General features: G+C 48.6%; 1 protein-coding gene and 1 long non-coding RNA gene across 5 annotated transcripts in view; one reads left to right on the top strand and one right to left on the bottom strand.

Moving 5' to 3' along the window:
• DNAJA4 (DnaJ heat shock protein family (Hsp40) member A4) overlaps window positions 1-1,796 on the bottom strand; it is a 9,432-nt gene extending 7,636 nt beyond the window's left edge. Inside the window, exons 1-2 of one of the 4 annotated variants that reach the window (XM_044979605.1) lie at window positions 1,644-1,796; window positions 1,241-1,378 (exon numbers count right to left, since the gene is read on the bottom strand). In XM_044979605.1, the coding sequence (XP_044835540.1) occupies window positions 1,241-1,372 (132 nt within the window). In that variant the 5' untranslated portion in view covers window positions 1,373-1,378; window positions 1,644-1,796. Of the gene's footprint in view, window positions 1-865; window positions 1,109-1,240; window positions 1,379-1,579 lie in introns of those variants that run through there. The other 3 variants (XM_044979607.1, XM_044979606.1, XM_044979608.1) reach the window with 3 other exon arrangements.
• On the top strand, window positions 1,736-26,895 carry LOC123343966. Its single transcript, XR_006572419.1, has 3 exons — window positions 1,736-2,030; window positions 5,082-5,191; window positions 26,512-26,895. It is a non-coding gene; the product is annotated as an uncharacterized LOC123343966 (long non-coding RNA).

The raw sequence follows: 26,895 nt of genomic DNA, 5'->3' as shown, positions 1-26,895 counted from the left end.
TGACTTCATAAATATCTGCTTCAATTACCTTTGGTAAATGAAATAATCAAACCATTCATTTTCTGATATAGCTGTAAAACTAATCTGAAAAGTTTTCAAAATAAATCACTTTAAAAATGTACAGTGTGTACCTTCTAAAAATGAAACCTACATCTATCTCTGAGTTGTGAAGAATATGTATTAAGTCTATAACAACCAACAAGAATGCACTTTTATGTAGAAATCCATGACTAAATCGAGTCTTCCTGACTAGTGATTTAAATAATGATTTAAATCAATTTGATTTAAATCAAATCAATCCTGGCACTTGTAGAAAGCATCTGCTATTTACAAGGGCAATGGTCAATCAGCTGCACACGGCTAAATATAACTAACTTGCTTTTCACAGACCAATAGGGTGACCAGATGTCCTGATTTTATAGGGACAGTCCCGATTTTGGGGTCTTTTTCTTATACAGGCTCCTATTACCCCCCACCCCATCCCGGTTTTTCACACTTGCTGTCTGGTCACCCTACAGACCAATCAACAGTCTTGATACCCAAGTGCTCCTAACTGTTATTCTTTTGATACCATAGACATCAAGATACTGGACAGCTGAGCCATTTGTTTAAAATGTAACTGGCATCATTCATGTCACCCAAGGCAAAGCCCTAGACACAGCCAAGTAGGTGGTCGTGCAGAAAGGTTTTAATGTAGAAATGCAGAACCAGGTTATAAAGTTAGTTTTCATGTGAGCACAACCGTTTTGCCCACTCTAGAAGCTTGCCGAAAGCAGCATTTGTTATATGCCGAAACTGAAGCCTATTTTTCAAAAGAGCTTTTTAATTACAAGTGGCTTTTCTGACCACAGCGTCGGAGGCAGACCTCACGCTGCAAAGCCTCGCCAGCCGGAACACCAGCAGCCGTGCAAGTCCGTTTGCAGCCAGCTGGCTGAAGGGTCCGTCCCTGGCCCCGCTGGCTGCGAGGGCAGAAGTGACGGCATCCTCCAACACCAAGGCTCCGGCGAGCCAGGGCCCAGGGTAAGCAAAGCCCGCCCCGCGCGGCAGGTGCTTCCCCCGCCGTAGCAGGGTCTCTCCGGCCGGGCCCTAGACTGATCGGCGAGACTTTACACCCCGCCCCCGGCTCTGGGCCGGGGGTTCACAGCCCATTGCAGGGCGCCCCCCCCCCCGCGCGAGCCGTTGGACCGGAGCGGAGCCCTCCCGCGTGGCCGCCAAGAGCCGGGCGCACTCCGTCACGTACCCGCTCGCCCTCGCTGGGGTTCTTGTCGGGGTGGTACTTCAGCGCCAGCTTGCGGTACGCGCGCTTGATCTCCTCCGGGGAGGCGCTGGGCTTCACCTGCAGGATGTCGTAGTATCCCGTCTCCTTCACCATGGTGCCCTGGACGGGAGAGCGACACCAGCGTTAGGGGGCTGCGGGCCGGGGACCAGCCCCCACCCCGGCCGGACGCCGGCACGGCGTTGCCTGGCCCCGAGCTGGGGCGGCCGGGCAGCTGCCGCCGAGGGCATAGAGGACGCCGGCTGGGAGGCGACCGGCTCCCTCAGGTCAGGAACCGGCTGATCCCTCCAGCCCCCAGCAGACCTGTGGGCATCCCTGATCCCCGCCGCGCCTCCCCCACGACGCCGCTGGGACCGGCAGCTCTTACCGCTCTCACACTCACGAGCCCGCCGCGCGCAACTGCTTTAGCGCTATCCCGTAGCGCCGCGCCCGGCCGGCTCCGCGGCTTTTATAGCGGCAGCGCCGAACCTTCTGGAATGACGCCACCCTATGTCACAGCTCTGGAACGGTCTAGAATTCCCGCGCGTGACATCACCGCCCAGCCTTTGTAGTAGGAGGAGCCGGGGCGGGCTTTGCAGCATCCGTCCGCTGTTACCAGGCAACCGCTGCTACTACCGGCGCTCGCGGCACTAAAAGGGACTTAGCTGCGCTGCCCCACCCCGATACACCACGCAGCCAACCCCCTTCCCCAGAGAAACCGCCCACACGGCCGTCTCCGCCCCTCCCAGACCAGACTGACCAGCGAGTCACTCCGGTACTTACACAGTCCCAGCACGCCCCCTGCTAAGCCACTTCCAGGGCTCACCTCCCCACACGACAACCCAGCCTCCCCTCCACCTGAGAGAGACAGCCCCACCCACCTCCTTGCACCTGCCCCAGGCTGTGCCAGGCCCGGATTAACCTTTTGTGGGCCCAGCACCAAATGTATTTGTGGGCCCCTCATGGAGGCAATGCAGCCTAGCACTGGGAGGTCGGTCCCTGGAGTGAGGGGCCAGCCAGAGGCAACAGGGCTTGGCATGGCAGGCATGGAAGGGTGGCCCCGCAACACCCAATGCAAGGGCACTATTTACAAAACCAGCAGTTGCCAGACGTATAGTGGCCTTCCCAGCCCTATGCTGCCAGCAGGCCCCTTCCCCTCAGGGGTGGGCCCATGCCGTGCCACACAGCCCCAGGGCCGCCCAGAGGGGGGGGGGCAAAGGGGGCAATTTGCCCCGGGCCCTGGGCTCCGCAGGGGCCCCCAAGAGAAGAGCGGAGGCTCCCGCCTCCGCCCCTCTCCTGGAGCCTCAGCGCATCAAGCGCCGAGTCTCCGGCCGAGCCCCTGAGCCCCGCCCCGATCCGAGCAGCGTGGTGAGGGGGCGGGGCTGGGAGCTCCAACGGGGCCTGAGCCCCACCCCGCTCAGAGCGGCGTGGGGAGGGGGCGGGGCAGCTGCCTCCGCTCGGCGTGGAGCTCCCAGCCCCGCCCCCTCACCACGCGGCTCTGAGCGGGACGGAGCTCAGGCCCCGCCGGAGACGCGCTCGGGTAAGAGGCCGGGGCTGGGGGAGCGGGATCCGCCGACGCCGCCGAAGTGCAGCCCGGTCTTCGGCGGCGGGGGGCCCCTTCTGTTCCGGGACCCGCCGCCGAAGTGCCCCGAAGGCCCGCGGCGGGGAACCCCCCACCACCGAATTACCGCCGAAGACCGGGCAGCGCTTCGGAGGTAATTCGGCGGCGGGGGGTTCCCGCCGCGGATCTTCGGGGCACTTTGGCGGCGGGTCCCGGAACGGAAGGGCCCCCCGCTGCCAAAGACCCCGGGCCCCCGGAATCCTCTGGGCGGCCCTGCACAGCCCCCCTGCCCAACACCCCCAATTCCCCATGGCCAGAGGCCCCTTGGACCCACCCACAAATGCACAGCACGCTGCACACCACCACCCCTGCACAGTGCCCCCTGCGCATAGCCGCACCACAACTGCCCAGCACCCCACACAGAATCCCCACTCCCTAGTGCCCCAGTACACACAGATCTTCCCTGCCCCTTCACAGCCCAGCACCCCTCCCCCAGATGCCCCACAGATCCACTCCCCCAAGCCCTGCCTCCCGGCCGCACTCACCGGCCCTGTTGGGAGGTGACAGTGTCTGCCAGGCTGAGCCGGCAGCGCAGGCCGGGCTGGTCCCAGGGCTGGGAATCACTCTGTCCCTTCGGGAATGGTGCGATCAGCCAGGCCAGGGCCTGCCCTGGCCGGGGTCCCTCAAGACGCACTTGCCTGGAGGGGCCTAGCCAAGCCCTCCACACTGTTCCCCCCCACACACACCTGGCTGAGACTGGCCAGGCTCCTGCACCGTTCCCAGGTGGTTCAGCTCCAGGGAGACAGGTGGGGCCCCACAGGTGGTGGGAAGCAGAGACTGCCCAGAGCTGCACTGGGGTCTGGCCAGAGGGCTGAGAGGAGCAAGGGGCGGGGCCAAAGTGTGGAGAGGAGCCCTCGGCCAGCCAGCGGGCAGGCCGAGAGGAGCGATTGGTGGGCGGGGGGAGCCAGCGGGGTCTCGGTGCAGTGCAAGCAGAGCAGGCCGGGGCCCCTTCTGCGCATGGGCCCAGCTCCATGGAGTCACTGGAGCCATTGTAAACCCGGCACTGCCTACCCCTCCCAGATATGATGCTCCTGTCACACCTCACACACACACACACCACACACAGAGAGAGTACTGCTCTACACCCCCCACCCACCTACCTCCAGGAAGCACTCCACACCGGAGGCAACTCTTCCATGAGATATTCCTTGCTCTTCACATCAGAAGAAACACAGAAGAAACTAGAGTACTTGTGGCACCTTAAAGACTAACACATTTATTTTAGCATGAGCTTTCGTGAGCTAAAGCTCACTTGCTAAAATAAATTTGTTAGTCTTTAAGGTGCCACAAGTACTCCTGTTTTTTTTTTTTTTTTTTTTTTTTTTTTTGCGGATACAGACTAACACGGCTGCTACTCTGAAACAGAAGAAACTGACTCTTTCTGACAAACCCATGCCCAGTACTCTCCACATTTCCTTCCCTGAGACACCCCAGGTTGCCCTCCTATCTGAAAAAATAAACCCTCCAGCATCACAATGCCCTCTGCATTGCCACAATGTACTCCTGCTAATCCCTCAGTCCACAACACAACACAACCCCAATGCCACCCTACCCCAGACACACACTGCCATTCCTCCAACATGCTTCCTCACCTACATGTAACTCTCCACTGAGACACCTTTAGGTCATTGCCCCTTCCCCTCCCCACCAAAGACACACCTGTCATTTCCCCCTCCAAAACCTCCTTGGCCTCAATGCAAAACACAACCCGCGCTGCTTCCCCATGAATCACTTTACACCCTTTTCTGAGACAACCCCTGGGGTGCTCCCCCGAACACACCCACGCTGCCTTTTTCATGACTTATCCACATCATTGAGATACTCCTCTGCATTCCTCCCAGTGCCCTCTGAGGCTTCTTCCCTGTCCTCCCATGTCACCTACCCCCTCAAGTCATTATACCACTGCCCTGACACCTCTCATACTGCCAGGAGTCCATCTCCCACCTGCCACATCAATACCCCACTTCTGTCACTATCCCACTTCCACCCACTGCATTGTCCATCCACCTCGAACCTCACTATCTCACCTATGTCCACTTCATCACCTCCCCTCTGACATCACTCTCATTTCCACCACTCTTCTGTGCCTCAGTTTTGTGATCTGTTTTGCGACTCACTTTCTTCTGGCATCCATCCCTGAAAACTGGATCACACACTTCTCTCTTGTAAATCCCAACACTGAATGATGAGCTGCACTATTTATAGGTTGGCTGCAGAAGAAGGAACCCTGAAGAGGAAGAACTACGTCTAATTTCAAAGTTCCACCATTCAACAGTGAACCGTGCCTAGAACAGTGATGGATGGAAAAAGAAGAGGTGAGCAAGCAAAAAGGAGAGATGGGTGGGGATGGGAGGGAGCTACCCCTTAAAAACACAAGTTTTAAAAAAAGAGTGCACAAGACAGAATTTTGATCCAGGAACAAAATAATAAAAATAAAGATGAAGTTAATGGTTGCACAAAGCACCTGGAATGTCTAATAAAATATTCTCCTGATAATAATCCCAATGCATCATGATAAAAGGCAAGACATCTAGTGCTAAATTCATCCCTGTGGTTGTGCAGAGGGGGATGGGAAGTGACTTATACTTTCCTAATTCTAGGGCTGCTGGGGGCTAGTTCAATCCCTAGCATTTGCTAAACTGAGCCCTGGTTTTGGAGTAGCTGTGAAATAGCCAGGGTGCAGGATTGCCTGGGCTGCGACTCCTCCTGCTGAAACACCCTCCTCCACCTCCTACTCTGATCAACCTCAACCTGATCTGTTTGCCCTGAAATGTCCCTTGTGCCAGGGGCTTCTTTGGGAGTGGCACAAAGCTGTTTGGGGTTATTCTGAACCAGGGAGCATTCACTGGTGGGGCCACGCAGTCTCAAGGCCTCAGCAAATCAGGTTCTTGTGCCAAATTCTGCTCTATTACACTGTTGTAAATTCAGAGGGCCTATACTGAAGTCGCTGATGTAGAGCAGAATGTATAGTCTTCAATGAATGTACATTAAAATATTTGAAAAATCACAGTCTTCCCCAATTCTTCAAAACTTCAGGATTGTGAGTTTTGTAGCAGGGATGTTTGTGGAAACAGCACTGTTCAAGAGAATACTCATGGAAATTTGTAAACATGAGTATTCATACACCAAAAACTTCCTTCTAGGAGTTACACTCAACCAACCAGGAAATAGAACAATACCACATGCCCTGTGTGCCCAATTGAAATTAACCAATACAGCTTGACTTTTGAATATCGAAAACTCACAACAAACTACTCATAAATGCTGTACAAACTAACTATTATTCATAAATATTATCTATGGTTTGGTCTGGATAGCATTGTAAACCTCCCCCCGCTTTCCCACTTGGTCATTTCCTTGTAGGAGATGGCTATATATTTGATGCTGTAGTTGGCACACCTGTCTGAGGATAAATTGTCTTGGAGTTAAGGCACAAAACTTGTAGTCCAGAGGTAGGCAACCTTTGGCACGCGTGCCAAAGGCGGCACGTGAGCTGATTTTCAGTGGCCACCAGTCCAGGGGGCTCTGCATTTTAATTTAATTTTAAATGAATCTTCTTAAACATTTTAAAAACCTTATTTACTTTACATACAACAATAGTTTAGTTATATATTATAGACTTATAGAAAGAGACCTTCTAAAAACATTAAAATGTATTACTGGCACACGAAACCTTAAATCAGAGTGAATAAATGAAGACTCGGCACACCACTTCTGAAAGGTTGCGGACCCCTGTTGTAGTCAGTAGAGCTGGTCCCGATTCTGATCCTTTCTGTGCTTGGCCTGATCTATGTAAACTTAGGAATTCTCCTGTGGGAATTTGGCAGATGGGTATGTGAGAAGCCGAAATGTTTAGACTTCAAGGACGGGGCTAATTAGGCTGTGAATTGTGTAGTGAGGGCTGGCCTTGGGCTGGTTCTTATCTGCCAGCAGGCAGTAAACAGGATAATAAATCAGAAAGTTGTACAGGATGACAATTACCCTATGAAGTTATAGCTGTGCCTGTGTGTATCTTATTAACCAATTAGCAACTGCTTGATTGCTTGCGATAATTGTATATAAGAGCATGCTGGAAAGAAATAAATGACTTTGCTACCAATCACATTGATTGCTGGGCTCTGTCCGTGCCCGCCTGAGAGGCACTGCGACGCAACAAATGGTGACCCCGACGTGATTCGAATCGAATGATGATAGTGTCGGTGGCCTAGTGTCGGTGGCCTGTTCCAGGCGGAGGAGCTGCGGTGGGGAGCTGGAAAAGCCCCCGGGCGTCCGAAAAGAGAGGCGCACCTGAGCCCAGAGGAGAGCGGCTATAAGTCGCGGAGAAGAAGGGCGGCTATAAGTCGCGGAGAAAAGCAGCGGCTATAAGCCGCGGAGGAGAAGGGCGGCTATAAGTCGCGGAGAAAAGCGGCGGCTATAAGCCGCGGAGAAGAAGGGCGGCTATAAGTCGCGGAGAAAAGCGGCGGCTATAAGTCGCGGAGAAGAAGGGCGGCTATAAGTCGCGGCGGAGAAGGGCAGAGCGGCTAATATGGGAACCGCTGCATCAGCGGAAGAAAAAACGGTGCATAAATATTTAAGACACATCGCGGAATGGCAGGGAGAAAAGCTCCCCTCTGATACGTTATCCCGCCTGCTGCGGTGGGGACAGAGAAGGGAACTTTTTGTTAAGCCGAGTACAATTTTTAATAAAACTGTGTGGGAGCGGCTAGGCTCCAAGCTTTGGAAGTCGGTGGCTCAGGGCGATAAGGAAGCCTTTTCCCTGAGTCCAGTATGGAATAAGACAAAGAAGATAGTGAAAACTCTTGCGGCCGAGGCAGGAGTGCAGGCGGCCCTTTCTGAGCTTTTCCGCCCAACGCCTGAAATGCCTTCTGTGTTGCCGGTTGGAGCCAGGGAGTTTTTCGGTGGCGAGGACACGGTGATACCTTTGGCTTCCGACCTGGATAATGTTGCCCCTGTTATGGTTCCATTACCCTCCAATGTGGCCCTCGGCCCCGATATAATTAATCCTGCTACGGTCCCGCTACCCCCCGATACGCCCGAGCCTATGAAAACAGCTTTGCCGTATGCACCCCCTCCCAAGCCATGCCGTGTCCACGGGACCTGGGGGTGTTACGAATGCGGGGAAACAAAGGAGGCTCGGGTGAGACACGTGCCATCACAGGTATATCCCAATTTGACTACGCTTATTCAGTTTACCCAGTCTAATGCCTTTTATAAGACACTGGAGCGCCGGGGTCAACAGCTGCAGGCTATTTATAACAAGTTAAATCAAATGCAAGGTCTTCCAGCTGGATCATCGGGGTCGCGTCTTCCCAAAGAGGGGGAGCTGGAGAGGCTCCTGACCGCCCTTCGGGCACACGACGAGGAGGTGCTCCGCTGGAAGCGAGCCCTGGACGGGAAGACTTTGGAGTGCATGGCGCAGGCAGAAGCTCGTGAGGAGGTGCTCCGCTGGAAGCGAGCCCTGGACGGGAAGACTTTGGAGTGCGCGGCGCAGGCAGAAGCTCGTGAGGAGGTGCTCCGCTGGAAGCGAGCCCTGGACGGGAAGACTTTGGAGTGCACGGCGCAGGCAGAGGCTCGTGCCGTGGCCCCGGAGGTCGTTCGGACCTACAAGCAAGTAAGTTGTTTTGGCAGGAGCCTGGAGAAGGCGTCCTACGCTGGCTGGTCTGAGCCAGGCACAGTGCCGAGAAAACCGTTATGCTTCTCCGGTATGAGTGGCAACAGCTGGGTGTCCTGACACAGGATTTACAGTTTAAAAGAAGCCAAGCAGGGAAAGAAAAAGAACAGAATGAGTTAATCGAAGACAGCTCATTTTTTTCTGGCCCCGGTCAAGGACATATTGCTCACAGCTAAGACTAGTGAGAGCTGAAAAATCGCCCAAAAAAGCTAATGAGAGCTGAAAAACCCTGCCAGGCACTAACGGAATGTGTTAGCTGTCTCTTTTCACAGGTATGGAAGAGCTGCCCAAAGATCCTAGCAGCCCCCCCCCCACTCCTTGGAACCAGGAGACTGACTGCCTGGACCCATGATTCTTATTGCAAAAAGACTACTTTACATCAAGAGAAGTTTCCTACTGATGATTGGCCTATATATATATATATTTTTAGCTCCATTGTGCTTTTAAACAGCAGGAAAAAAGGACAAGGTGACGTGCTAGCAAACCTCTCCCTTGTCCGCTGCAGCCCCCATTGTGTTATTGGATTTTTTTTTTGAAAGAAGCAAAACCACTATAGGATAATGTCCTGATAATATCCCCCGTAGAAGCTGAACCACGACGGTGGTGGAAAAGAAGAAAAAACACTCACATTACTGACATTACCAAAGTCCAGAAATTCCTGACTAAAAGGACATTGAGAACTGACCCTGGTGAAGAAACTAAGAATTGTACACTGGCAGGAAGAAATTTGGGACTCCTGCTGAGAAATGTGATATTAATTGGATTTTGGGATTTATTCTACAGGCTGCGCCCTGTGTTTTGGATAAAAAATTTTTTAGCATGTATCGCCCTCCCTAATTGGATTGTAAATGATATTGCCCTTATTTAGTTTTTTATTGTTGGAGCTCCGCTTACCCAAGTACAGACTGGAGTTGGTGAGTTACATGTCATTTCTGCCATTAGTTTTAGGATTTAGAAGCTACTGGCAGAGATGGTATGGGCTATTACTGAGGCTGGGAAAGCATTGCTGTGGAAATTAGTATGTTTAATATCCTGTATAACCAGCTGATGGCCATTCGAAGTAATTTTGAGCACCGGGATGGCCCACTGCCCTTACAGATATATTAGGAGTACCATCTGATTTGGGGCTGTAGAGACATACCTGGACACTGTCTGGGTGGAAGTGTGAATATTTGCAGTGCTTCTCCCCAGCTTGTGGACCGGTTGGGTTGGGGGGTGAGGGCTCTCACTTACCGAATCCTGCCGGGTTCATGGGGAGGATGAATGTGGAATTAATTACCCCCTTATTTTTAACCCCAGCTTTTTAGAGCTTGTTTGCCTTTTGTTTTCAAAGTTTGAGAAGACTCAGACAAAGGTTTGTTGAGTATTCTCAAAGGGGGGAGTTGTAGGTTACTAGGCATAAATTTAGGTAATTTGGAAGAATGGCTTTGAATTTATGTGACCCTAAGTACCTTTATGTAAAGTGCTTTTGTTAGCCTTGCTAGATTTTTGTAAATTTTGTGTTATGTGCTGATATTGGCAGCTGTAAGACTGCTTGATACTAGATGTAGCCTATATTAAAATAGATAGGTTGAAAGTAGATGTTGTAATTAAAGTTATATCCTTGAGAATGTAGCCCCCATGGTGGGAAAGTACAGATAACTATTCACAGAAGAATATCAGATGGGTGGGGGCTAGTTAAAAGGTGCACCCTCCCAGCTAAATTGATGGTGGGATAAGCTAGTGTCCATGGACGGAACGTTTCTGCGAGGAAAAAAGGATCGGGCCCAGGCGGCAGGCAATAGACAAAGAATTTGGAGAGGAAAAAAGGATTGGGCCCAGGCGGCAGGCAATAGACAAAGAATTTGGAGAGGAAAAAAGGATCGGGCCCAGGCCGGCAGGCAATAGACAAAGAGATTGGAAATCAAGCTTGGGAATTTTAAATATTTAGGAGGATACTTGGAATGGTGATTTAAGTTGAGAAAGGTAGTCGCTGCAGAACAAGCGAGTAATTTAAGGCACAGTAAAAAATTAACTCTGTGGTTGCTAGAGGGAACAGCAGTTGAATTTTGTAAAGATGCGAACAGAAAAGTTTTGGTATCTTTGAAATGTTTGTGTATAAATTTAGGCAAAGATATTAGTTTGTAATTGTTTGGTTATGAATAATTTTGTTGCATTAGCTGATGAATGTATATAGTGCTATGTAATTGAAATTGTATTAGGCTTAAGGGCATATAAGTGGTGATGTTTTCCTTCAGTGTTTAAAAGCAGAAGTTAATAGTAATAAACCTTAAGCTGTGAATAGCTTTGAATTTAGAAGCAAGCCAGAAACAATTGAATTAATGTAAATGATTTAATTGATTGAGATAATTTTTGCTTTGCCTGAAAGTATAGGGTATTTGTATATTTTTAATAATGATTAATTATTTAGTAGGGGTAGATGTGTTTTTGTTTTTTAGATATTTAAGAGAATTGATGTTAGTTGTATAGTATTTAATGTACCATGCAGTTATTATGGAGTTTAAATTTATGTTTTATGTTTTATGTTTGTTTGTGGTGTTTGTTTTCTGGCCAGAATTGTTGTGGTGTTGTTAAGATGTTTATGTGGTTTATGTTGTGTTTTTTCTGCTGTGACCTCCTCCCCTCAGTGTCAGTTTGATCACCTGACACATGAGGGATGGATTGGTAATAGAAATTTGTCACAGGTTGGTGTACAATAGAAAAGGGGGGAACCCTGCAGAATTTACACCATTTATTTTGTTTTATTTTGTTTTGTTTTGTTTGATGTTGTTGGTGTTATATGTTAAGGATTGCATGGTTATAGGTAGGCTTTATAGAGTTAATTTTGGTTTGTGATAGATTGTAGTGTTTTGATGTTTGGAGTTGGGAATGTTTTGCTAATGCTTCCTTTTTTTCTTTTTTTTCTTTTGATTTTGAATAGAGGGGGCAGATGTGGGAATTTGGCAGATGGGTATGTGAGAAGCCGAAATGTTTAGACTTCAAGGACGGGGCTAATTAGGCTGTGAATTGTGTAGTGAGGGCTGGCCTTGGGCTGGTTCTTATCTGCCAGCAGGCAGTAAACAGGATAATAAATCAGAAAGTTGTACAGGATGACAATTACCCTATGAAGTTATAGCTGTGCCTGTGTGTATCTTATTAACCAATTAGCAACTGCTTGATTGCTTGTGATAATTGTATATAAGAGCATGCTGGAAAGAAATAAATGACTTTGCTACCAATCACATTGATTGCTGGGCTCTGTCCGTGCCCGCCTGAGAGGCACTGCGACGCAACATTCTCCCTGTATGATGTTGGTGGCACATGCTCAAATCCACACTGCCCTGTCTAGGCAGGAGTAGTTAAACAAAGAAATGTGTGCTTACCTCAATTTACATATAAGTAATAAACAGGCTTGTTGAGACAACAAGAGGGAGACAAGGCAAATCTGCATTTCAGCATACACAGAGGAGAAGAAAGAACATGGGGCCACCTTCACCTCCAGATACATCACCTTCGTTATTGTTTGAATAAACTTAGCTTTGAGGGGTAATCTGCAGAAAAAAACACTTCAGAGGTGACTGGAATATAAAAGTGAGGCAAGGCAAAAACACCCCAGGTCATCTCTCCCTATTCCCCCCACCAACCCACCTAAGAAGGCAAAGGGACCAGCCCTTGGACTTTGGGAGAGATCCTGACCTGAAATTTGGTCAGCAGTGTGGCCACAGATGGTAACAATGCAACAGGGTGAAGTTTGGAGCATGCTGCTCCTTACCATATTACTGGGACTGTTTTCTGTTTGGCTGGCTGGATGTGCTGCATAGTCTTTTGATGAGTGCTGTAATTGGAAAGTATCCCAGTGCAGTGCTGGAACTACTCTAACATACCTCACTTACTGAGGTGCCGTTTACTCCAACAAAGGATGCTTTTAAGTGCACTTTGCATAAGACATGTTTCCTATTTGACCAGTCATGCTCATGTCTGGATTTATGCCTGATTTTCAACTCCGTTACATCAATTTAAATCCAGAGTAACTTCATTAAAGTAAACAGAGGTAATCTGGATTTACACTGGTGGTAATAAAAATCAGAATCTAGCCCAGAATCTCCCTTCTTAAACCTTCATAGCAAAGGCCATTTACACTGCTGCAAGATGCCTGAATGCCTGATCTTTAGGGATGCTGGACACCTGCAACTCCCATTGACTTCAATGGGACTTGCTGATGCTCAGCATCTCTGAAAATCAGGCATTTGCTATACTAATGTACAGTTCTCAGTTATGCTTCTCAGGTGCCAAAATTACACCCACTTTGCTTTTTAAGATTCTTTTTACACAAGTACAGTATTTGGAATCATAGATTTTAAGTCTAGAAAGGACCACTGTGTTCATCTAGTTTGAGCATTGGGGTCTTTGAGGGTAAATGAAGGAGGGAATGGTATTCAGATAGTCTGTTCATTAATGTAAATCATTTGCACTTTAAGACTTTAACTAATTTTTTTTTTAAGTTTTGCATTTTGCTTTTAGGGTAGGGATGCAAACATTATTTGTTTGGCAACACTAGAGAAAATAAATTTACAAACAGAGTGAATAATATTTTAATGGTGAGTGTTGGGAAATCCCTGCAGGTTTAAAATAGCAAGCAGTTCAAGAGAATAATTATGGCTTTAAGCCAGAAAAAAACCAAGGAGCAATAATTTCAGGCTGCTTATTAACAAGCAAAAAGGAGGTGATATGCATTTTTTTTACTTAATATAAAGCTTTGGATACATAATAAGTTTCTTTGTATACTAGCAATCATGATTTCATCTGTTTTGAACTGGGACCTGCAAATGTTTTAGTAACTAGAGTGATAAGAGTACCCTTCTGGTGCCTGAGGATGTTCGGTGTATTCTGTTTAAATTCTAGTTTTGTAAATTGCCAAAACAATACTCAGGGAACATAACAGAAGCTTCCTTTTGCCTCCTGAAGAATACAGATTCTAAGGGGTCTGTTTTCCTTTATTAGCTAGTGAAGAATGCTAGTGTCACTAAAATCTAATGCCACATAAATGCCTCTTGATGTTATTCACACAGTGGAGGGCAGCCACCCCTACCCTTCCATGGGCTGAGATGTAACCTGATCAACTTAGGGCACCCACTCCTACCTTGCCTGGGCTCAGAGTGTAACCCTCTATGGGTTGGTGGGACCTTTTCCCAATGAAAGAGTCTTTACACAATAATATCCTTAACTTTTATTTATTAGCAATTGATCAACAGAATACACACGCTAAGCATACAATGCTCACCACTCCCAATAAAGCAGACAAACTTTTCCTGATGGCCAGTCAGGGTCCAGCAGGTTTTTGCTTTGGCCAGCATGGTGCTCTCCCTGCCATGGCAAATCCACGCTGGAGCCAGCAGGGAGGGGTGCATCTCCCTGCCATGGCAAATCTGTGCTAGAGCTGGCGGGGAGGGGCACCTCTTCCCACTGTGGCAGGTCCGTGCTTTGGCTGGTGGGGAGGGGCACCTCTCCCCCATGCAGCCCTGAATCCCTGTGTGGGGTTTAATAGGCATTTGTGTGGCCATGCAGCTTAGTGGGAACTTAGCTTGCAACCCCCTCCCTGCAACCCCCTTTTGGGTCAGGACACTCAGTTTGAGAAATGGTGGTTTCCCCTATGCAATCTGTATAGTACAGGATAAAAGTACACAAAAGACCAGATTTCACGAAGGAGACCAGATTTCACAGTCCGTGATGCATTTTTCACAGCCGTGAACTTGGTAGGACCCTAGTTATAGATTTCCCAACTTAAACTGCTAAGTGTTTCTGCCAGACAGAGGGTTATCTTGCAAGCTTTTCTTTAAACCTTTTTGGTCTGTCTGTTAATTTGGTCACTTGTTGGTGCCATGCCTTCTTAGGGCAGGAATGCTTTCTTAACAACCAGATATTCTATTGTTTTGTACAGTTTAGATCAGTGGTTCCCCTACCTCACTGTGCTCGCTGTATGCCAACCAATTGTTCTCCAGCCTGTTCCTCATCTCCTGTCTCAAGATGCCACCAGGTCCATGAGCCCAATTTCCAGGTTCTCCAGCTCAAGGCATGGCTGGTTGATGGTTCGAGGGATTAGAAATGACCTTCTTTGAGGATGTAAATGCAGTGCTGTTACGTAGCAGGAAGCAAACTACTCACAACACGTATATCTAAAAGTGGAAGAGACTCAAACTCTGGTGTGACTCGAGACACATTCCTCTTACATTCTCTCCACTATCATTTGTGCTAAGTTACATCCTAGAGCTAAAAAGGTCAGGATTATCTCTAAGCTCTGTAAAGGTACACCTTGCAGCTGTCATGACTGCCCATCATAAGATAGAGGGTTATTCTGTTTTTGCTTATCCCACAACAAGGTTTCTCAAAGGTCTGGGTAACATCTTACCACAAATCAGATGCCCCACACTAATATGGAACCTCAATTTTGCCCTCAGGTGTCTTATAAGACCTCCATTCAAACTCATGGCCGCCTGCTCCCATTTACCCTTCTCTATGAAAACTGCATTTCTAGTAGCCATTACTTCTGCTCGAAGAGTGGGAGAGATAGGGGCTCAAATGGTGTACACCCGCCTTTACAGTCTTTTTTTACAGAGAAAGTCACACTATGACTGCACCCCAAGTTCCTACCAAAAATATCTTCATACTTCCACATAAGTCAACCTATCCACCTCTAGGTTTTGTTTCCGAAACCAGACTGAGACAAAAGAGATGTGACATTGCACACACTGGATGTTAGGAGAGCACTAGCTTTTTATTTAGATAAGACTAAGTCCTTCAGGAAATCTCCTAGACTATTTCTCTCCATTGCAGACAGATCTAAGGGATTGTCAGTCTCCAAACAGATCCTTTCTAGATGGCTATCAAGCTGCATTACCTACTGCTATCGGTCTCATGATCTTCAGCCTCCTTCTAGAGTATGATCTGATTCCACGAGATTCCTCTTCACTTCCAAAGCTTTCCTCAAAAACTTTCTGGTCACAGAAATAGGTAGAGCCACTACTTGGACATCTATCTGCTCATACAATTTGCTGAACTTTATGCTGTCACTCATGACTCAGTGTCCAGTGCCATATTTGGCTCCACTGTTTTATTCTCAATTCTAGACCTGACTCCAAAGCCCCACTCCTCCCTTAGGAGTACTGATGCAGAGTAACCTAGAGTGGATTGCTACTCGAGAAAGAAGTTTACTCACCCTGTGCAGTAACTGTGGTTCTTCAAGATGTGTGTCCCTATGGGTGCTTCTGATGGGGGCCTGACTCACCATCTTGGCACCTCCTGCTGGCTGTGCTGGGAATTAGCTCTTGGTTGCCAGTGCGCCTTCCTCCAGTGGTGTCTCACCGCTGTCACTTCTGCTCCACCTCTAAGACCCGCGTCGCTCCCCAGACTGCAGCGTCCTCTTCTGGACACAGCCCTCTGGCTGTGCCCCACTCGGTTCTCTCCCCCCTTCTGGGGGACCCGACAGTCCTCAGTCCAGCCACTTGCCTTGATGGAACACTGCAGTCTCTGGTCTGGCCACCCGCCTCAGTGGTAAACTGCAGTCCATGCACTGGACACTCCCCTCAGTGGCAAGTAGGGGGAAGGAGGGTGGGGGATCCAGGCCTGCTTGCTACTCCAGGTCCCGGCCCAGGGACCCTATAGCCAGCAGCCACGTGCTGCCACTTCTCCAACTTCTACCGCCTATTTCTCTTGGCCACTTTTCCTTAGCCCTAGCACGTTCCCGGCCCTTTGTATCAGGGGTCTCAGTCTGGCAGTTCTCAGACTGGAGCTTCCTATTGCTCCCCTGACCCTGCCCAGCTCTGCTCTATCTCTGGTACTCCTCTAAGGTGCCAGTCCTTCTCCCTTGCACTTCAGGGAGAGACTGACTCTGCTCTGTTGAGCAGCCCTTCTTATATGGCCCTCCTTGGCCCTGATTGGCTGCTCCAACAAACCTTCTCCTGATTGGCTCTTTATAAGCCCTCCTCTCATTGGTTGGGTTTTGCTCAGCCTCCCTGAGGGCTGCTTTAAGCCTCCATCTATCTGTGTGGGGCAGCCGCCCCACCACAGTGCTCCACTACCGGCCTTCCTTCCCTCTGCTTTGGAGTTCTTTCCAATGAGCACTGTGGCAGAGAAGGATCTGAGCGCGATTTGCCCATACAGAGCTATGTAGCCCTGATGCAGGGCACGAGATGGGAAGAGTGCATATGCAGGCTGAGTGGACACTGCTACTTAAAATCTCTGATCTGAAGCACGGGGGGCGCAAGCGCACCTAGAGTGGAGCACCCATAGGGACACACATCTCCAAGAATCACAGAGACTAACAAATTTATTTGGGCATAAATTTGTTAGTCTCTAAGGTGCCACAAGGACTTCTCTTTGTTTTTACTGATACAGACTAACACGACTACCCCTCTGAAACCAAGAATTACAGTTACTGCACAGGGTAAGTAACCTTCTCAGAATCAGACACTTGGAGCAACCTCCCTGCTCTGTGAACAGGGGCGGCTCTAGGTATTTTGCCACCCCAAGCACGGCAGGCAGGCTGCCTTCGGCGGCTTGCCTGCAGGAGGTCCGCCGAAGCTGCAGGACCAGCAGACCCTCCGTAGGCATGCCGCCAAAGGCAACTTGCCTGCTGCCCTTGTGGCAACCGGCAGAGCGCCCCCCGTGGCTTGCCACCCCAGGCACGCGCTTGGCATGCGGGTGCCTGGAGCTGCCCCTCTTGGTGAATGGTTGCTTCTGCAGTCCAAATCTGAACTGATAGAGTAATCCTACAATCTGAGGGGGGAAAACCCTCTAATATTATTTTCCAGCTATGAACATTTTTTCAGCCTCAATTAAGGGTGACTTAGAAAAGATCTTATAAAAAGATAGATTCGATATGTGTAGTGGTACTGCAAATGGGGTATTTCCCTTGGATAAATACCAGAAAAGGACATCTTGATCAGGAGGCAGCTCTCTTATGGAAGTTGTTTGTTTAGAAGCAACCAGCATTGAAGGGAAGGTCAAAACTATAGTTTTAAGATCAATCAGACAATGCTCTTTGATTCAAGACACTTAAAGCAGTACAGGATGTATGACCACCATCTTTAGAAGTACTAGTCTAAGGAAAGTTTTAATTAAAGTGCATGAAAATCTTTAATAAATAATTAATAATAATAAAACAACTGGGAGAAAACATGCCTGCTTTCACACTGCGAGTTCTACCGGCCAAAGAGATGCTGAAACATACCCCTAAGTGGCTTAGTGCTTTAGACAGGGTAACTAGATGAATGAATAACTGAAGACAAATGTGAAGATTCACTTCAGGTTATTTATTTGGAACTAACTCAGGCCTTGTCTACACTAAAGGGAAAAGTTGATCTAAGCTAGGCAATTTGAGTTACATGAATAGCGTAACTCAAATCGACGTAGCTTAGATCTACTTACCACGGGGTCCACACTACGCAACGTCGATGGGAGATGCTCTCCCATCGACTCCCCTTACTCTTTTTGATCAGTTAGAGTACAGGAGTTGACGGGAGAGCAATTGGTGGTTGTTTTAGTGGGCCAAAATTCACTAGACCCCGCTAAATCGACCATTGATGCATCAATTGCTGCAGCATCAGTCCTCCAGTAAGTGTAGACAAGCCCTCAGGCCCTTCAGCACAAAGTAGCTGTGTCTTCTAGGCATTTCTCGCCTCAGGCCAACTGCCACTCTGATCTAACAGAATGTTCTTTCCCTCTCCAATTGCCTAGATTAGAAAAAACTATCTGTTTCTTTCCCCTGATTTACATACACATCTACTTTTTCTTCCTAATGATGCATATGTAATTTAATAAATATAACTCTATAGTACCTTTTTTTCTTTAAAATATAACCTTCATTAATTAGGGTGAACTGTAAATGATACTCAACTCCAAGGACGTTTTGTGGTCATTTATTTTTAAAATTCAACTTATCATAGATGCTGGGGGTGCTACAGCACTCCCTGGCTTGAAGTGGCTTCCATTATATACAAGGTTTACAGTTTGGCTCAGTGACTCTCAGCACCCCACTATAAAAATTGTTCCAGCACCCCTGCAGCTTATTCCCAAGTAATTCCCAGGAAATCACAAGGCACTCTTCATAAGGGCACTGCAGTTCCTGCCTTAGGCCTGGTCTACACTAGGAGTTTATGTCGAATTTAGCAGCGTTAATTCGAATTAACCCTGCACCCGTCCACACAATGAAGCTATTTAGTTCGACCTAGAGGTCTCTTTAGTTCGATTTCTGTACTCCTCCCCGACGAGGGGAGTAGCGCTAAATTCGACATGGCCATGTCGAATTAGGCTAGGTGTGGATGGAATTCGACGCTAGTAGCTCCGGGAGCTATCCCACAGTGCAGAACTCTGTTGACGCGCTGGACAGCAGTCCGAGCTCGGATGCTCTGACCAGCCACACAGGAAAAGCCCCGGGGAAATTTGAATTCCTTTTCCTGTCTGGCCAGTTTGAATCTCATTTCCTGTTTGGACATCGGGGCGAGCTCAGCAGCACTGGCAGCGATGCAGAGCTCTCCAGCAGAGGAGTCCATGCAATCTCAGAATAGAAAGAGGGCCCCAGCATGGACTGACCGGGAAGTCTTGGATCTGATCGCTGTGTGGGGCGATGAGTCTGTGCTTTCGGAGCTGCGCTCCAAAAAATGGAATGCAAAGACCTACGAGAAGGTCTCCAAAGCCATGGCAGACAGAGGATACAGCCGGGATACAACGCAGTGCCACGTGAAAATCAAGGACCTGAGACAAGGCTACCAAAAAATCAAAGCGGCCAACGGACGCTCCGGAGCCCAGCCCCAGACATGCCGCTTCTACGAGGCACTGCATGCCATTCTCGGTGGGTCTGCCACCACTGCCCCACCAGTGACCGTGGACTCTGACGATGGGATACTGTCGACAGGCAGTTCCTCGGCGATGTTCGCGGACGGGGAAGATGAGGAAGGGTTTGAGGAGGATGAGGCAGGCGACAGCGCTTACAATGCCGGTTTCCCCGACAGCCAGGATCTCTTCATCACCCTCACAGAGATCCCCTACCAACCCTCCCCGGCCGTTAACCCGGACCCTGAATCAGGGGAAGGATCAGTTGGTAAGTGCTATAAACATGTAAACATTTATTTTTGAAAGAACAGGAATGTTAACTATGTGAAAAGAAGGTCAATGTATATGGGGATAGAACAGAAATCCTCTTGGGAGATCTCCACGAAGCTCTCCTGGAGGTAATCGAAAAGCCTACGCATGAGGTTCCTGGGGAGAGCTGCCTTATTGGGTGCTCCGTGGTAGCACACTTTTCCACGCCAGGCTGTCATCAGGTATTCTGGGAGCATTGCCTCCACGAGCATGGCAGCATAGGCCCCTGGTTTGTGCTGGCTTTCACGCAGCATGCGCTCTCTATCTGCCTCAGTGACCCTCCTCAGGGTGATCTCGCTCGGCGACTCCTGCATTTAATTAGGGGAATTAGTGTAATGTTAGTATTGGGAATGCTTCACTTTTCCTTTGCATAACAATAAGCGTTGGTTTACAGCCACGTGGTGGAGGCTGCAGAGGGGCAGCATACAGGGATCTTTCCCGGGGACAGCCGCAAGGGGGTGGAACAGGGGCAGAGTTTATGCTTTCCGGATTGCCTGCAGTAGGAGGGCACTGCTATACATTAAGTTTTAAGCAGCCTAAAGTCTACGGCTTACCATGCCTAGCTGCTCCACGGATTCTGCTGTCCTGAACCGCTTGTCTGATCTCTAGTGCAAGACCCCAGGCAATGAAAGCGAAGGCCGAAAATTCGAACTTGTCCTGAGTGCGCATGAGATAGGTGCTGTGCATGGTCTTGTTCACACAGACAGACTAGACTATGTTCATTGTTCGCAAAAATGTATCTTTGCAAGGAATTCACTCCCTTTTTCCCATCAAACAGCTGCGACTGTCTCAAGACCTGCCCCAGCATCCCCCTCACAGAGGCTGGCAAAGATTAGGTGGTGAAAGAAAAAGACACGGGACGAGATGTTCGCTGAACTTATGGGCTGCTCCTGAGCCGAGGCGGCCCAGCAGAGCCAGTGGAGGGAGAACCTCTCTCAGTACCAGCGCTCACACAGCGAACGGGAGGAGAGGTGGCGTGAGGAAGACAAGCAGGCGACTCAAACGCTGCTTGGACTAATGAGGGAGCAAATGGACACGCTCCGGCACCTTGTGGATGTTCTGCAGGACCGCAGGCAGGAGGACAGAGCCCCCCCTGCAGTGTATCTGCAACCGCCCTCCCCCGCCACAAAGTCCCATACCCCCCTCACCCAAAATAACAAGAAGGAGGGGCGCCAGGGGCCGTGAAAACTGTCACTCCACCCCAGCAGAGTGATCAATTACCCAAAAGCTCTCATTCCCTAAATTTTGAGAAGTCCTTCCCTTCCTGACTCACCCAAGCCCCAATCCCAGTTTCATCCCCTAACTGTCTAGTTGATTATTAAAAATACTTTGCTGTTAATTACTGTTTCCGTCATGTTTTTGTACAGAAGACTGTGTTTGAAGGGGGGGGAACGGGGTTGGTAATTGCATAGGACAGTCACCTTTACCAGGGTACAGACACGGGGGCAGGATCAGCAGCAGGTCACACACACAGTGCAGTCAGTAGGCACCCTATGGGAGGTGGTTTCCATGTTTTGTGTGGGTGGGGGGTACATGACTTTGTAGCGGGGGAGGGCGGTTACAGATCTTATGCAGCGGTCCTTGTCCTGGACCACAGAGCCACGCAGCAGGGGAATCTGTAACCGTCCTTCCCCGCCACAAGGTCACATAGCCCCCGCACACAGAGTCCCAAAAAGGAGGGATGGCAGGCTCCGTTGAAACAACCAGTCCGGCACTGCGGACTGCTCTAGGAGCAGGAGCCTGTCATTCCTTGAGTTTAGAAGCGTCTTTACATCACTACACACCCTAACCAGCACAGTCTGCATCCCAGTTTCAACCCTTTAACGCAAAGTCATTAATAAAGAAAACGTAGTTAAGTAACAATGAAACATGGATTTTATTTTTACACGTATGTTGGAAGTGGGGAAACGGGGTGAACGGGGTATGTAACTGCAGAGGATAGTCAACAGTAACTGGGTAAAGAAACAGGGGCAGGTTCAGCTTCTCTGTAAAGAAACTGAATAGTCACAGGTCACGCTGCTCGCTGAGGAACCTAGCTTTCAAAGCCTCCTGGATGCACAGTGCTTCCCGCTGGGCTCTTCTAATTGCACGGCTGTCTGGCTGAGCGTAATCAGCAGCCAGGCGATTTGCCTCAACCTCCCATCCCACCATAAATGTCTCCCCCTTGCTCTCACAGAGATTGTGGAGCACACAGCAAGCTGCAATAACAATGGGGATATTGGTTTCGCTGAGATCCGAGCGAGTCAATAAGCTCCTCCATCTCCCCTTGAGACGTCCGAAAGCACACTCCACCACCATTCTGCACTTGCTCAGCCGGTAGTTGAAGAGTTCCTTGTCACTGTCCAAGGCGCCTGTATAGGGCTTCATGAGCTAGGGCATTAGCGGGTAGTCTGGGTCCCCGAGGATCACTATAGGCATCTGCACATTCCCAACAGTTATTTTGTGGTCCGGGAAGAAACTACCTTCTTGCAGGCGTCTAAACAGACCAGAGTTCCTAAAAACACGCGCGTCATGAACCTTGCCCGGCCACCTGATGTTGATGTTGGTAAAGCGTCCCCTATGGTCCACCAGTGCTTGCAGCACCATTGAAAAGTAGCCCTTTCTGTTAATATACTGGCTGGCCTGGTGGGCCGGTCCCAGGATAGGGATGTGAGTTCCATCTATAGCCCCACCGCAGTTTGGGAATCCCATCGCGGCGAAGCCATCTATGACGACCTGGACGTTTCCCAGGGTCACTACCTTTGAGAGCAGTAGGTCAACGATTGCGTGGGCTACTTGCATCACAGCAACCCCCACGGTAGATTTGCCCATGCCAAAGTGGTTCGCTACTGACCGGTAGCTGTCTGGCATTGCAAGTTTCCAGAGGGCTATGGCCACTCGCTTCTGCACACTCAGGGCTGCTCACATCCGGGTGTCCTTGCGCTTCAGGGCAGGAGACAGCAAGTCACACAGTTCAAGGAAAGTGCCCTTACGCATGCGAAAGTTTCGCAGCCACTGTGATTCATCCCAGACCTGCAGCACTATGCGGTCCCACCAGTCCTTGCTTGTTTCCCGGGCCCAGAATCGCCGTTCCACAGCATGAACATGACCCATTGCCACCATGATCTCCACGGCGCGGGATCCCGTGCTTTCTGAGAGGTCTGTGCCACTCTGACACTTCATGTCCTCACCGCGCTGCCGGAGCCTCCTCGCCCGATTTCTCAGCAGCTGACTGTGGAAGAGGTGGACGATAAGGTGCGAGGAGTTGACAACGGCCATAAGTGCAGCGATGATCGCAGCGGGCTCCATGCTCGCAGTGCTGTGTCGTCCGCGCTGTCACTGACCAGAAAAGTGCGCGAACAGATTTCCCGCCGGCGCTTTCAGGGAGGTAGGGCGGGAGTGACGGTTGAATGATGACAGTTACCCAAAACCACCCGTGACACATTTTTTTCCCCCAGCAGGCATTGGGGGCTCGCCCCAGAATTCCAATGGGCAGTGGGGACTGCGGGAACTGTGGGATAGCTGCCCACAGTGCACCGCTTCCAATGTCGACGCTTGCCCCGTTAGTGTGGACTCACAAAGTCGAATTAGTGTCCTTAGTGTGGATACACAAATTCGACTTTGTAAGGTCGATTCCACAAATTCCACTTAAGTTGAATCGAACTACTCTTGTAGTGTAGACATACCCTTAGAGGCATGGTGAGGCAGGGAAGCAGGTTTTAGGAGGAGACATTACAGGAAGTGAGCTATTGAGTGTTTGTAGGTGTGGCTGAGTATGCTTGTGGCTGGGAAGGTGAATTTTGTGAGGTAAATGATGCATCTTCTGACTAATGGCTACTAGGTCATCCCCGTGTTCCAGCTGCAGTGACAGGGTAGTAGAAATAGGTGAGGGTAGGTTGTTGTTTTTTTTCTAGGGGTGGGAGATTCAACTAGGGAGAGGAGTTGCTGGTATTTTTAGCTGGATCCCCCTTAGTGTAAAAGAAGAGGGTGAGGGGTTGTGCTGGTGGCACAACATTCTCTCAGAGATGTCCTTGAGTTTTGCAACCTAATCGTGTCCTCCCATACTTGGTCCCAAATAGCCCAGATTTGTTCACTTTCAGGGCATGTGCAATGTGCATTTGTTTACCAAAGTTTGGATGGGGACACAGTGACACAAATAGGACTGAGGTTTTGAAGTGAAGGTTTTTTTCTCACTTTGATGTCAATGTTTGTTTGGGAGCTTTTAAGTTTTCTAGGTGAGGAGTATTTACTGACTTTTACTTTTGACTTGATTGTATTTTTAATTTTGTCTAGAGCCCAGGGTTGATGCTTTTATTTTATAACAAACTAAAACCCAAAATATATTTTAAAATTCTGCACAAAGCCATATATTTAATGGACAATTCTCAGCCATGCCAGTTGGGGATATAGCCCAATAGGTTTAAATATCTTTGTAAGAAGTAATTTGGTTAATGAGTGATTATTCCTTCATGTTGTAGACATTTTAATTTAAAATAAAATTAATCTGTATGATGACATCTGTGTACAATAATATTTATCATAATAATCCTTTAAAATCCATAAGAACCAGACTCAGTCCTGGCATAACTCCAGTGAAATTAGCAATATTTTACTGTTATACCAGGGTAAATATAATCCATAGGTTTTTATTTGTTAAATCTCTGTTCGCAATTGTTTTCAAACAGCAGAAAATTTAGCCACAATGAATCCTTTGTGCATTGTTTAATCAGTCATGCTAAAATAATACAGACTGATACCACAGAATATTAACTGGGATTTTTAACATAGAGAAAGCACCAGGAGGCTCACAGTGCTGGTATTAGCGCAGATGAAGAGCAAGGAACATTCAGAGTTAGTATCCTCTATTGCCTGTATATAGTATTTGCAAGTTATTGTAGTTCATATACAACACTGGCCTATCAAGGGCAGGAATCAGAGAACATGCCACCATCAGCAGTTTCATGCAAATTACATACATGTACATGTTAACTATTGCTGTTTAGGAGAGGGAATCCTATATATTTTAAAGCAAAACTATCATTTTTATCACACTGCTCCTCTGAAAAGCTCTTTGAGTCCAGTTTGTGTTTCAGTGGAAATAGGGACATAGCTTCTGTTTCCAGGGCCGGTGCAACCATTTAGGTGACTTAGGCGGTCGCCTAGGGCGCTGGGATTTGGGGGGCGCCATTTTCTTTGGCAGCGACCGCGGCGTCCAGATCTTTAGCCGCCCCGGTCGCCACCGGCATTTAGGCGGAGGGAGCTGGGGCAGGGGCAGGGGAGCGTGAGGAGGGGGTAAGTAAGTAAGCAAGTAAGCGGGGGGGCGGCACGCAGGGGAACTTCCCACGTCAGCTCACCCCTGCCCTGCCTCCTCCCCGAGCATGCCATGGCTGCTTCACTTCTCCCGCCTCCCAGGCTTGTGGCACCTAAGCTGATTGGCGCTGCAAGCCTGGGAGGCAGGAGAAGTGAAGCAGGCACGGCGTGCTCGGGGAGGAGGCGGGGCAGGGGTGAGCTGCTTTACTTCTCCCGCCTCCTAGGCTTGCGGCGCCAGTCAGCTTAGGCGCCACAAGCCTGGGAAGTGGGAGAAGTGAAGCAGCGACGGCATGCTCAGGGTGCTCGTGCGCGAAGGAGGGGTGAGCTGGGGCGGGGGGGTGCCTGAGGGTGGGGGGTGGGGAGCTGCTGCAAGGGGGGGCACCTCAGGGTGCGGGGGGGGCAAGGTGGAAGTTTCGCCTAGGGCGGGAAACATCCTTGCACCGGCCCTGTCTGTCTCCCCAGATGTCCCTCTTTATAGCTTTCATAGATGTACATAAAGCAGTCCAAGTGTCTATTTTCCACTTGATGCATATAGGATAACTCTCATTTTATTCTGATGTCTGTTGTTTAGCTATCATGTTGATAAAATAAGTGCCTTGGAAATATCTAAAATGGACAGATACAGGTATACAACAAAATGACCAAGCTAGTCACATAACATAGACTGTTGCATGTAAAGCATGAAGGTACAGGTCCTTCCTTCTTGAATGCTTCAAGTTACCCTTGTTTGTAAGGAAGTGTTATTTAGTACAACTGGAAGAGGAGCTAGAAATGTGGTATAGGAACTACACTGGCAAATTAAGTACAGATTTGTATTGTTCATACTATTACATGGTCATGTTCATGCCACTCTGATTAGGCTGTCAGGATGTGACGAATTACCTCTGAGCCAGAGCCGTGGTCTACACTACAAACTTTGTTGGTATTACTATATCGCTCAGAGGTATGGAAAATTAACACCCCTGAGTGACACAGTTATACTGACCTAACTCCCAGTGTAAACAGTGTTATGTCGATGGGAGGTCTTCTTAATGTAATGTTTAAGAAAAGTTTTGTGAATGAGTTCCAATAGTTCATGGATTAGGGACCCAATTTTATGGGGTTTCAGACGCTTCTGTATAGATTATTTAGGTTAATCTTTATGTCTACTCAATAGGATTCAGTGCTCAGTCTAGAAGCTACCATCAGAGATACTTAGTTTTGCAGTTCTCAAACTGTGGATTTGTGTCTCCAGAGATAACATGCTTGTTAACAGCAAAAATGTTTTTAATACATAAATAAATAATATATAGAGGTGAGAAATAACAGACCTCAACCCTATTGTCTTCCTTCTGGACTATTCTTGAATTCTCATGTTTGAGCAAAAAATGTAGTTATTACTCTATGGAGCTACCATTTTAGATGCAGTTGTGATAAAAGATAAATAGCTGAAATAGGCAGATCTTCCTTTTATAATTTCACCTTTAAAGTAGTACTGAGTGTCAGTGAATGCAATAAGTAATACTAAATGAGCAGTATGGTAATAATAATTAAATAACTGCATTGACTTATTTTGTTTAGGAGAATCCATCCTCAGCATACAGGATTCTGAAGACTATTCACCTTCAAGATCATCATCATCTTCTATAGTTTCAGAGTTATCTGCCAATGATAGTGTTTCAGTCACATCATGTATGTCACATAGCCACAGTATATATCACCTGTAGCAAAAAGAAAAAAAAATCTCCATCATCTAGAAACAACCATAGATAAGTTTGTGATAAGAACCAGCAGATTACAAAAAGGGATAATTGATGAAAAAATTGCCCCATTTGTTTATGCAACACACTCTCCTTTCCGTATTATTGAGAATCTACACTTCATTAACATGGTTCAGTCATTAAGACCAGGATACAGTCCACCCAAAAGAGCAGATGTCGCAGGCAAATTTCTGGATAAAGTATA

This window comes from Mauremys mutica, chromosome 11 (genome assembly GCF_020497125.1).
Source record: "Mauremys mutica isolate MM-2020 ecotype Southern chromosome 11, ASM2049712v1, whole genome shotgun sequence".
Taxonomy (NCBI): Eukaryota; Metazoa; Chordata; order Testudines; family Geoemydidae; genus Mauremys; species Mauremys mutica.
This window is presented reverse-complemented; position numbering and strand designations above follow the sequence as displayed.